Source organism: Podarcis filfolensis (genome assembly GCF_964270895.1).
Source record: "Podarcis filfolensis genome assembly, chromosome: 1".
Lineage (NCBI taxonomy): Eukaryota > Metazoa > Chordata > Lepidosauria > Squamata > Lacertidae > Podarcis > Podarcis filfolensis.
In genome coordinates this window covers 13,370,948-13,382,327 of record NC_139604.1, presented here as the reverse complement: position 1 = coordinate 13,382,327, position 11,380 = coordinate 13,370,948, and the positions used below count along the sequence as shown (strand labels likewise).

The window sequence follows — 11,380 nt, the reverse complement described above, 5'->3', positions numbered from 1 at the left end:
CTTTTGGTTTTAACTGAGCATGTTTATTGAAGTGTAGGTGAGTTCCCACAAGGCAGGACAAAGTGATAACAATGAGAACCTTTATTGAACTAACAGAACTGGACAACAGGGACAAAGCAGTTCTCTGGGAATTCAGAAGGGGACATTTTCCAGCAAGCTACCTGAGATCTTTCGAGGTGGAGGCACCAGATGTTCCCCCATCAACCTCACTTCTTGTGAAGGCTATAGCAGTGTAGAATAAAACTCCCACCGGGAACGCTTTTGCTGAAGTCCTTATGACCACATTGCCCTAACTCTAGACCAAAGGAATAGAGGTACACTGGTAATCGTAGGAGAGATGTTACGACCACTGAGTTTTGTGCGTGTTCTACAAGTAGAGGTGAAATGAAGGAGGCAAGCACAGCAGCCTTGGCAACCCAAGGAGGGGTGACCCCATGACACCTCTAGCACATCACAATACCCTGGGGTAAGGTTGTATAAAGCTGCTGTCTTAAGCACTCAGTGGCAACATGGGAGGGGGTGCAGGTTAACATCTACCACACACAATGGGTTAAAGCCTCCGGTCCCAGTTTTAATATCTAAGTCCCGGTCAAACCCATCAGAGCTCTCCGCGGCACCCTGCACCATGTCGAAGAGTTCTGGAGGGGACAGGTGGCTAAGTGAGCTTGGCTACAAGCTGGGCCAAACACTGGGGGAGGGGAGCTATTCTAAGGTGAGAGTAGCCACCTCGGCCAAGTACAAGGGGCCCCTAGCCATCAAGGTGGTAGACCGACGCCGGGCACCCCCCGATTTCGTCCACAAGTTTCTCCCGCGAGAACTGTCCATCTTACGAGCCATCCGCCACCCGAACATTGTACGGGTCTTTGAGTTCATCGAAGTCTGCAATGGGAAGCTCTACATCGTGATGGAAGCCGCTTCCACCGACCTGCTGCAGCTGGTGCAACAGCTGGGGAAGCTGCCCTGCGTCCCAGATGCCCGGGACATCTTTGTCCAGGTAGTGGCTGCCGTGCGCTACTTGCACGACCGGAACTTGGTGCACCGGGACCTCAAGTGTGAGAACGTACTGCTCACTGCTGACGGGCGCCGAGCAAAGCTGACCGACTTTGGCTTTGGCAGGGAGTCCCGCGGCTACCCAGATTTGAGCACCACTTACTGCGGATCGGCTGCCTACGCCTCCCCTGAGGTACTGCTGGGCATCCCCTACGACCCCAAGAAATATGATGTGTGGAGCCTGGGGGTCGTCCTTTATGTGATGGTGACTGGCTGCATGCCCTTTGACGACACTCACATCCACAGCATGCCACGCCGACAGAAGAAGGGGGTGTTCTACCCAGATGGCCTGGGCCCCTTGCCCGAAGCCTGCAAAGCCCTCATCGCCCTACTGCTCCAGTTCAGCCCAGCCTCTCGGCCTGGAGTGGGGCAGGTGGCGAAAAACACCTGGCTGAAAGGAGCCCTCTTAAACAAAGACACTTCCAGATCGCTCAATACTAGGATCGATTAAGGCAGATGGAGCTGTGTGACGTGTTGGAGCTGCTGTAGGGAGGGAAAGAACAGATGATTAAAGCGATATTGACAAAGGTGGAGCTACAGAGCGGTCTGGGGTCATGACTGGAGGGGGGGCAGCACTTATTATGCCACCTTCAGAGGTGCCAACGGAGAAAGCTTCTGGTGCGACAAGATGGAGCCCAAGGAGATTGGATTCAAAGGCTTTCAAGGTAGAAGACCGGAGGAGGGAGCAGTAGAAACACTGGACGGATGGAACCTGCAGTACCCAAAACCACACGCCAATGGGCAGCCGCGCAGCCTGCAGCAGGAGAAAAGACCTGTGACCCTTGCCAAAAGACTTGGACTTCATCGCAGATCCAAAGCTGGCCAACGGGCAAGCGAGGGAACGAGACATACCGCTGCACAGTGTCGTCTGAAGTCTATTCCAGAAATAAACCCTGAAGCTCCCACCTGGAGACCTCTCTGTACCTTTCAGTCCTTTTCTAAGTGGGTTCCCTTCCTCTTTTTATTTATTTATATCTATATATATTGCAATGGCCTTCATCCCCCCGAACTTCTTGATTCCCAAAGGAAATGCACTGATTTGGGAATGATGTGGCACAATGTGCTGGAAAGCATGGTGGGCATGGATGGAGCAAAGTCCGGTTCAGATCTCACCTCACAGTGAGTGCCTGTGGCCAAGTCCCTTGAATTCAAACCTACCTCAAAAGAGTTATTGTGAGATTGCAATGTTGCTCTCACTTCTTTAAAGGAAGGTAAGGTAAGAACCCAGGATGGGTGAGGCTACAACTGACCTAGGGAGAAGTCCCTTTGAACTCAGTGGGGTCTGCTTCTGAGTAGACATGCACAGAAGTACACCGTAAATACCGTATTGGCCCGAATATAAGCCGTACCCAAATATAAGCCACTCCTTTAAAATTGGAGTGGGGGTGAGAAAAACAAGAAAAAATACCTAGATATAAGCAGCTCCATTTGTTGCTGCTGCTGGCGGCATACTGGGCGAGGTGGGGGGGAGCCTCGCTGCATTTCCCCTTCCTTGCTCTCTCCCTTCCTGGCCTTGGGGGAGAGGACGGGGGACTACACATGGGGCGGGCGCTGCTTTTCCGCACTCCTGGCGCTGTTTGCCCCGTACTCTGGGCTGCATACCGTAAGGTCGCAAATATAAGCTGCACTTTAACTTTTAACAGTTGGAATTTTGGGGGAAAGTGAGGCTTATATTCAGGCCAATACGGTAAATCGCTAAGGCTATGCAACACCCTAGGACAGGCTTCCTCAAATTCGGCCACCCAGATGTTTTTGAGACTACAATTCCCATCATCCCTGACCGCTGGTCCTGCTAGCTAGGGATCATGGGGAGTTGTAGGCCAAAAACATCTGGAGGGCCGAGGTTGAGGAAGCCTGCCCTAGACCTTGTTCCAACAGGCTTTGGGGAACTGGCTGCTTTTAATGAAAGGGCTGATGCCGTGTTGGGCTTTTGTGTGTGTTTGTGTGTAATTATCTGTGTATTTTAAACTATATGTATACGGTTTAAAATCTATACATGTTTGATTATTTTTTTAAATGATTTTCCTTCCATGTTTTTAGCCATTCTCCCTTTTATCTGTATGCCACCTTGAGTCCTGCCAGGGTAAAAGGCGGAGTATAAATGAATAAACATGAAGGAGCGCCTCTCCCCATATAAACCGTCCTGGACTCTGCGTTCATCATCTGAAACCCTTTTTCCTCCACACGAGGTCCAGAGGGCGGCAACACGAGAACGGGCCTTCTCTGTGGTGCCTCCCTGTTTGTGTGGTGCTCTTTTTCCCCAGGGAGATTCGCCACACGCCTTTAATTTTATATTTTTAAGGGCCAGACGAAAACGTTACTCTTTAACCAGGCCTTTGGCTGGTAAATATTCTACAGCCTTTTAAATGTGTCTTGGGGGTGGTGGTGGTCTTGTTTTGCTGTTTTCGTTTAATTGCTCACTTGCGCTTTACCTTGTATTTTATTCTGTGAGATCTTTTGACGAAGAGCAGTATATAAATCTAATAAAATAAAATAAAATAAAATAGGTGGTGGTGGTGATAAAACATCCATCCTTCCTCTTCCACAGACTTCTGCTAGGTCAGACCCTCCAAGTGTCCCTATTTTCTAGGGACAGTCCCAGAGTTACAGAAGCCATCCCGGTTTAAGATTTGATCCCAGAATGCCCCGCTTTTCCTTAGGACATCCCTATTTTCATGTTGGAGAAATGTTGGAGAAATGTTGGAGGGTATGGAGTTATGCAACCCTTGTGCCAAGGAGATAAGTAACTACGCAACCTCTGTAGAGGATATTTTTTTAAAAAAAATGTTTAATATTTTTTAATTATTTTTATATTTGTTGGAAGCCTCCCAGAGTGGCTGGGGCAACCCAGTCAGATAGTGATGTACAAATAATAATAATAATATGATTATTGTGGAAAAGGGACATCCCTATTCTCACCGGATCTATGTTGGAGGCTATGAGGGACAAACACTTCGAGTACTCAAGTAGGATTCTCGACCCATTTTATCAGACATTTTATCAAAACAAAACAAAGCACCTTATAGCAGCATATATATTTGCTGGAAGCTGCCCAGAGTGGCTGGGGCAACCCAGTAAGACGTGTGAGGAATAAATAGTAAAATTATCATTATGGAACGGGACGTCCCTGTTTTCATGGGAGAAATGTTGGGAGGGTAGGCTGTGTGTGTTCCCGGTAGTGCAGTTTAGGTAATTTCACACCGGGGGCTGCATTCCCTTAGGAGGGCTATACCATAGCTGTCAACTTACAGATTTGAAAATAAGGGACCAGCAGCCTTGAAAACGAGGGATCAGCAGCCAAAATAAGGGATTTTAGTCAACCAGCTGAAATACGAAGTTAAAAGGGACCAGATAATTTTGGAGAGCAGCGCCAGTTTTTAGCCCTTCATTTCCAGAGGTTGCTGCTCAAGACGCCACCCAATGAAACACTGCAATTAAATAACTACAAGCAGCAACCACTTTTTGTGCAAAACGAAGTCCAAGCTATGAAGATGCTGCTGCAGTTCTGTATCTTTTCTCTCGTGCTCCATCTGTAGCTCTCAGTTCCATCAGGCGGGGCAGGAGGAGGGGGGGGGGAAATAGCGCCCGAAGTAAACCTGCAGATCAGACCATCTATGCTAGTTTAATCAATCAATCAAAATGTTTATTCGGCTTTATGCCCATCATGAAACACAACACAACAAAACAAATCAAAACAAATAAAATAAAATAAAACAGCGGACTCGTACAAGCCACAAGTAGTATAACACAGTTCACAACTCACAAGGACAGATATTAGCCATTCATAAGAAAAGTTTAAGATTAAGATTAAAAATTTTAGGCACTACACTAAAATCAATATCTGATGTCATTATAGAAAATTCTTATAACTATCAATAATCAACTAACATTCCATTCCGTCTCTTGTACGAGAGGACGGCTGTTAGGAATTTAGCAACCTGTAGGGTAATATAAGGATCCACATCTTGAAGAACCCAAGCAAGCTGTAGCATGCTAGTTTACAAATCTATGGGAGAAGCGCTTGCGGTCCTTCCTCCGCTTTCCCCCTCTACGGTTAGCCCTTGGAACACCTGCCTGCGCCTCCTCTCTCTGAACTGCTTTCTCTATGGTTGCCCTCCCTCTCCTCTCAAGGCTCCTCAGCAATTCAAAGGCCGCCCCAGGCGGCCCATCTCATCCGGGTCCTTTGGTGGCTGGCGGCGGGCAGAGGGGAGTCCCCAGGCAGAGAAGCTCAGTTCGGCGGCCGCGAGGAGGATGGCGGCGGAAGGGCCTGAGGCTCCCGCCAGTCCCGGCGGGGAGGGGTTCCTGGGGGCTGAGGCTGGTGAGAGGACGCCGGAGGGGGGCAGGCCGGGCAGCCAAGCAACCCAGTTGAAGCCTCCCTCCTCCCTGGCCGGCAGGCAGGGAGGGAGAGGAGCTGCTTCCTTTGAAACCCGGGAAATTTAAGGGACATCATCAATAAGGGACAGCAGCGGGACACAGCGCTGGGATAAGGGAGTTTCCTGCCAAATAAGGGACGGTTGACAGCTATGGGGCTATACACACCCGTGGCAAGTGGGGCAAAAAAAGCACATAGAGCAACAGATATTCCTCTTACCTTAGTACAGTGGGCTGCAGGCCAGCCAAGCGGAGGTCAGAGGTTTTCTGAAAACGCTTCTCTCCATCCCATATCCAGGCAAGCCGGAGGCATTATCACCCTTCAAGGATATATTCCAGTCAAGGAAAAAATAAAAATAACCACACAAGGAAGGTTTGGACCAGTGCCAGTAGGATGTGTGGCTTGGAGAGTCCCGAGGGCCAAATAGAGAGGCTTAGAGGGCCACATTCAGACCCCAGGTCCGAGGTTTCCCCTAGGCTCTACCTTAACGGGTCTTTGGAACGCTCCTTCTGATTGGCTGTCACCATGACAACTGTGGGCAGGTGCCCAAACAAAATGTCTGTTTCTGGGAGGGCGGGGGCAAAGCAATGGTTTTTTGATCCTCCCTGGAGGTGAGGAAACACCTGGGGGAAAGGTAAGAGGAAGCATTTAATGGACCAAATGAGTGAAAATTAGCACTCCTAGGTAAATTAGACCATATATTTAAAACACATGACTCCCCCCCCCACCAAGAATCGTGGGAACTGTTGTTTGTTGAGGGTGATGGGAATTGTAGCTTGGTTGAGGGGGTATACTAAAGTTTCCAGAATTCCTTTTGGGTAAAAGATGTGCTCTAAACCCAGCCAGATGGGTGAGGTATAAATAATAATAATAATAATAATAATAATAATAATAATAATAATAAATAGTTGTCGTCGTTGCTGCTGCTGCTGCTGCTGTTGTAGTAGCCTCAGTTTCAGCCTGGGAGGAATATACCAACCCATAAATAGGAAAGCGCAGAAAGATGAAAAATAAAATAAAATTTATTGTTTGGGCGCTGCATTTTTTAAAAAAAATAAAAAAACACCTGTCAGTTTTAAACTTTGTGATATGCTTTGTAAGCCTATAAGTTGGAAAAAATAGCCCATAAATATAAAAAAGGAACCCTACAAGAATTATCTCAGCACACTACTTAATATTTATAAAGGTACATTCCAAATCAAATCTGTTGCTGCTACAGTCAATGGCCAGCATTATATTTCTATTCCAGTGGCTCCTGAAAATTAGTGGGACTTGGGCTGCAATCCTGTACCCGCTTCCCTGGGATTATGTTCTGAGTAGACATGTATAGGGTGGCACTATTGATGTTGTAAGGAAGTCTTATTAAATTCTTTTCACACATTTCATTCTGTTGAAATGTGTAGAGGCAGTCCAGGTTCTCACCCACTTTCGGTCCCAGTGCAAAAGAATGTGCAGTCGTTGATGTGTACAACCTCAGCTATTGCATACACCGTATACAGGAAGTACCATACACTTTCTGAACGTTATGTGTGAATGCCAGTACAAGCGTATGGCTCAACTACTGGTGTACGCTGTTTCAGTAATTGTACGCTCGTGGCACGTAATGGTTGCTTGGTTGTTTTTTTAAAAACGAAATTTATTCATTTGGTTTTTCAGATTGAATTTTTACTGTCACATATCCAACATACAACATAAAAACTAGATTCCAATTACTGTACCTTTCCGTGTATAAGACTAGGGTTTTTTTACTTTAAAATAAGGTTAAAAATCCGGGGGCGTCTTATACAAGGATAGTGCATATGCCCATTTTCTACTTTGGGGTCCCCAAAAGTAGGGGTTGTCTTATACATGGCGGCATCTTATAAACAGAAAAATACGGTAGTCTCTTGGACTTCCTTCCTCCCCTTTGTGGGTCCTACTGTTAATCATTTCCTCCTGCATCTTTTATAATAATCCAGATCTTTTATCTCTGCATTGTATCCAAAATTCACCATTAAACTACAAGTGATATTCCAATCCTACTAACAATTTTAACTGTTTACAATGGTCTTCAAGATAAGTTATAAATTTTCCCTGTTCCTTCTTAAAATTTTGGTTTTCCCGATTTCTGATTCTTCCGGTCATTTTAGCCATTTCAGCATAGTCCATTAACGTCATCTGCCATTCTTCTCTGGTAGGGACTTTATCTTCTGGGCCGTAACATCCACTCAAAACTGTTTGCTTGTTCTTATGAGAAGTTGTATTACCTAGGGCTGCCATACGTCTGGAATTTTCCAGCCGTAGCTGGGATTCATCCACTGAAAATGACAAAGCGGCTAAAATGTCTGGGGAAACCTGTGCGTGTGGCAGTCCATATCAGAACTTTGCCCCCAACCCCGGGGGAAAAAAAACTTTTTGTGTCTGGGTTTTCATTTTAAAATATGGATCAGATGTCTAAACACGGTGAAGAACAGTGCACAAAATCTTTCTGCTTGAAAACAAAAGAAAATATGGAGTACAGTGGTACCTCAGGTTACAAACGCTTCAGGTTACACACTCTGCTAACCCAGAAATAGTACCTCGGGTTAAGAACTTTGCTTCAGGATGAAAACAGAAATTGCACGGCAGTGGCTTGGCGGCAGTGGGAGGCCCCATTAGCTAAAGTGGTACCTCAGGTTAAGAACAGTTTCAGGTTAAGAACAGACCTCCGGAATGAATTAAGTTCTTAACCAGAGGTACCACTGTATATGGAGGAATAGTGAGATATAAATGTAATGAGAAAATAAAATAATAGTGTTTTTTATATATCAAGCTTTTTATTTTATTTTTAAAGGCAGGAAGATATGTTTTGCTCCTTGCCCCCAGGAGTTATTTTTCTGATTGGTCACCCACCTTAGGGCCAATGCATTTAGTGTGACCTGACTGAATATCCAAGACATTATCGGATGACCTGAGTCCAAGTCATTAGACCTAGTGGTGGTCCTTTCTAATCCTTTAATCCAGTGTGGTGTAGTGGTTAAGAGCGGTAGACTCGTAATCTGGTGAACTGGGTTCGCTTCCCTGCTCCTCCACCTGCAGCTGCTGGGTGACCTTGGGCTAGTCACACTTCTCTGAAGTCTCTCAGCCCCACTCACCTCACAGAGTGTTTGTTGTGGGAGAGGAAGGGAAAGGAGAATGTTAGCCGCTTTGAGACTCCTTCGGGTAGTGATAAAGCGGGATATCAAATCCAAACTCTTCTTCTTCTTCTTCTTCTGGTTAGGCAGCAGTAACCATGACAATATACATACCACGTTGGCAAAACTTTCTGTCATATTTAGGCCATTTTGAGCATTAGGCCCTTCGAAGGTGACTGCAGGCAAGAGACTGTTCTGAAGACGATTCAGCTGCAAGAATTTCTGTGTGACTATTTCAAGGTCATTCAGAAGCAAGCAAGCAAACAAACAAACCTGAACGTAACGTGTAATTACAACTTTGTTCCTAATAGCTGTCAGGAAAAATGCATAGGCGCTAATCAGATCTACTTGAGCCAAGCATGCAATCAGGATAAATTAGGGGTTTTATAATGAACAGAATGGTAAAGAGAGTCGACACAAATTAAATCTGGAGACATTTGCAGAGTTTCTTCCTGGAGAATCAATTTGGCACGTTGAGAAAGGTAGGCAATGCAGGCACCTAAAAAACAGAAGTACTCTGTCTCTTTGTCGAAAGCATCTTTTTCAGGCAGAACACCCCACAATGTCTTTGCAGTTGATGGCATTTGCAAGCAGAATTTAGGACACACCAAAGTTATCAATGTACAGATTGGACACATATCACCATTCACATGAGGTCAACAAGCTCCCCCTCCATCCTTTCCCTTGAAAAATGGGTCCATTCATCTCATAAAGAATGCCAAGTCCAAAATGGTGTCTTCAGATTTTTCACATTCCGTTTGCACATTATTTCATTACTTATCCCAACTTGGGAGGAAGGAAAGCTCATCCGCTAGATGCTCAAAAAAGCAAGAGCATCCGTCTGTCTCCAGCAACAAATTGGCCTCAGCACCGTTACATCTGCTGAGAATCGCAGGGGAGATGGGACATGTGGCTAATGTTTCAAGAGGATGTACCCTCTTGAGAAGCTTGGGAAAGCAGCTGGGGTTAAAAGGACAAGGAGACACATGAGGCCTGATAGGCCACAGCACTCTTCTTGAAGCAGATGGTAATCTCCGAAGGTCACTTGCTAATGGTACGAGAGAGTGCTGGAGCAGATCAGCAAAGCAGGAAGAAAAGAAAACAAAGCAGTCCTCTCCCTACAAACGTCCACGATTTGAAATGTGGATTAAGCCTGCCTTTCGAGATGCGTGCATCAATTCTCCTTGTTTTCAGAGCATATGAGCATAAGGTCTTCATCGCTCCCTTGCCTGTTCTCTTTGCTTGCGTGCTAAAGGCACAACCCTTTAACAATGCAGACCAAGTCCTTTTCTTCCAAAAGGGATTAAGTCATGACTTACTATTGGTGTACATGCAGAAGCTTAGATGCACCAAATGGCCACAACCCAATGCAACCCACTAGAAAGAGTTAGAGGAATTACTGCATTTTTGCAGGTGGGAAGCTAAGGGACAAAATTCATACCATTTGACCTAATCTGATAGCGTTAGCCTGATCTTTGGCATGTTTGTCCAGAATTAAGACCTGCTGCATTCACTTAAGCTTACTTCCCAGCAATAATACTTCACCTTCAACCTTTTGTGAGATCCAGCCACTATCTGAAAGACCCCAAGGCATTGTCACATTTCAGGCTTAAAGGTGGCTCTGAGATCCAGTTGGCTAGGCTGTATGAAAATAGCCCAGAAGGTTTGTGTTATGTACTGAAGTTCTCACCCTGGGCCAGCAGGGGGATGCTGTAGATAGTTATGCAAATGAAGGATCGAAAGTGACGTTCAGTGATTGGATAGTTTGTATGCAAATGAAGGATCGAAAGTGACGTTCAGTGATTGGATAGTTTTAGAAAGTTGCAACAGTTACGTTGTTCTGGAGCTCTATATAAGCAGGCTGACTGAACTCTTCAGCTCAGTTCTGTTCTGGCCTCTGAATAAAGAAGAGCTGTTTGAAGAATCACTGTGTCGTCTGATATGTACGCCCACAACTGAACAGTTTGGTTGCTTTACAGATGCCTCTCTTTCTCTTCCTTCCCTTCTACTACGTGAACTATAAAAATAACATTAAACAGTTCAAGAGATGGCTCAATCTCCCACCAAATAGCACATAAAAAATAAATTCAGAGAAAGGAGTCTTACAGTGATGAGTTTACCCCAATCGCGTGGTGATGGCCTGCTTCCTTGAGCCAACTCTCTTGTGTCTCCAGATGGGTTGCCCCTTATTTGCAGCCTAACATTTGCTCCCAGGATTCACCAACTAGGCTACAGTATTCTAGAAAGCAGCTGTGGATCAACAGGGTTAAAGGCAGGTTGCAGCCGCAGTTCCCGGGTGCTAGGTGACAGGACAAAAGGTGGCTAACGCTGAAAGCTGTAATTATGAAAAGGTTAATGAATTCAAGCAGAATGAAGTATATAGTTGCTCATTTGTTTAAATCGGCTGCTGATTTGCTGCCAAAGAGGCAAAGTTACCCAGGAACTCCTGCTATCTACTTACTCAAGCAGTGGCTGTTCGGGGCCATTCTCTCCCTCCGACTTTGAGGTTTTAAGACAAAACATTTTCAGGCTGTCACCGAATCCCGAGAAAGAGTTAAAACCCTGGATTTGAATGCCCAAGAACATGGAAGTATCTGATTACTGAACAGCCGTTTTCCCACAATTCATGTGTATCCTTTTCAGCGTCCAGGAGTCCTTAAGAAACAAATCTGAAGCTTATCAGACATATCTGCCGTGACTTGAAAGCTTTGCAACCAAGTTTTATGTCCCTAGAACAGTTGGTTATTTTTATTACATCTTTTTCATTTGTACAACTGGAAAGGTTCAGCAACCAAAGGGCAGCTGA

General features: G+C 45.6%; 1 protein-coding gene across 1 annotated transcript; it reads left to right on the top strand.

The window, feature by feature from the left end:
- The first annotated feature begins 483 nt into the window (after positions 1-483).
- LOC310744106 (testis-specific serine/threonine-protein kinase 6-like) lies at positions 484-1,961 on the top strand. The gene has a single exon (XM_083574899.1). The coding sequence runs from the start codon at positions 626-628 to the stop codon at positions 1,499-1,501; it is 876 nt and encodes a 291-aa protein (XP_083431025.1). The 5' UTR covers positions 484-625; the 3' UTR covers positions 1,502-1,961.
- Positions 1,962-11,380: the final 9,419 nt, after the last annotated feature.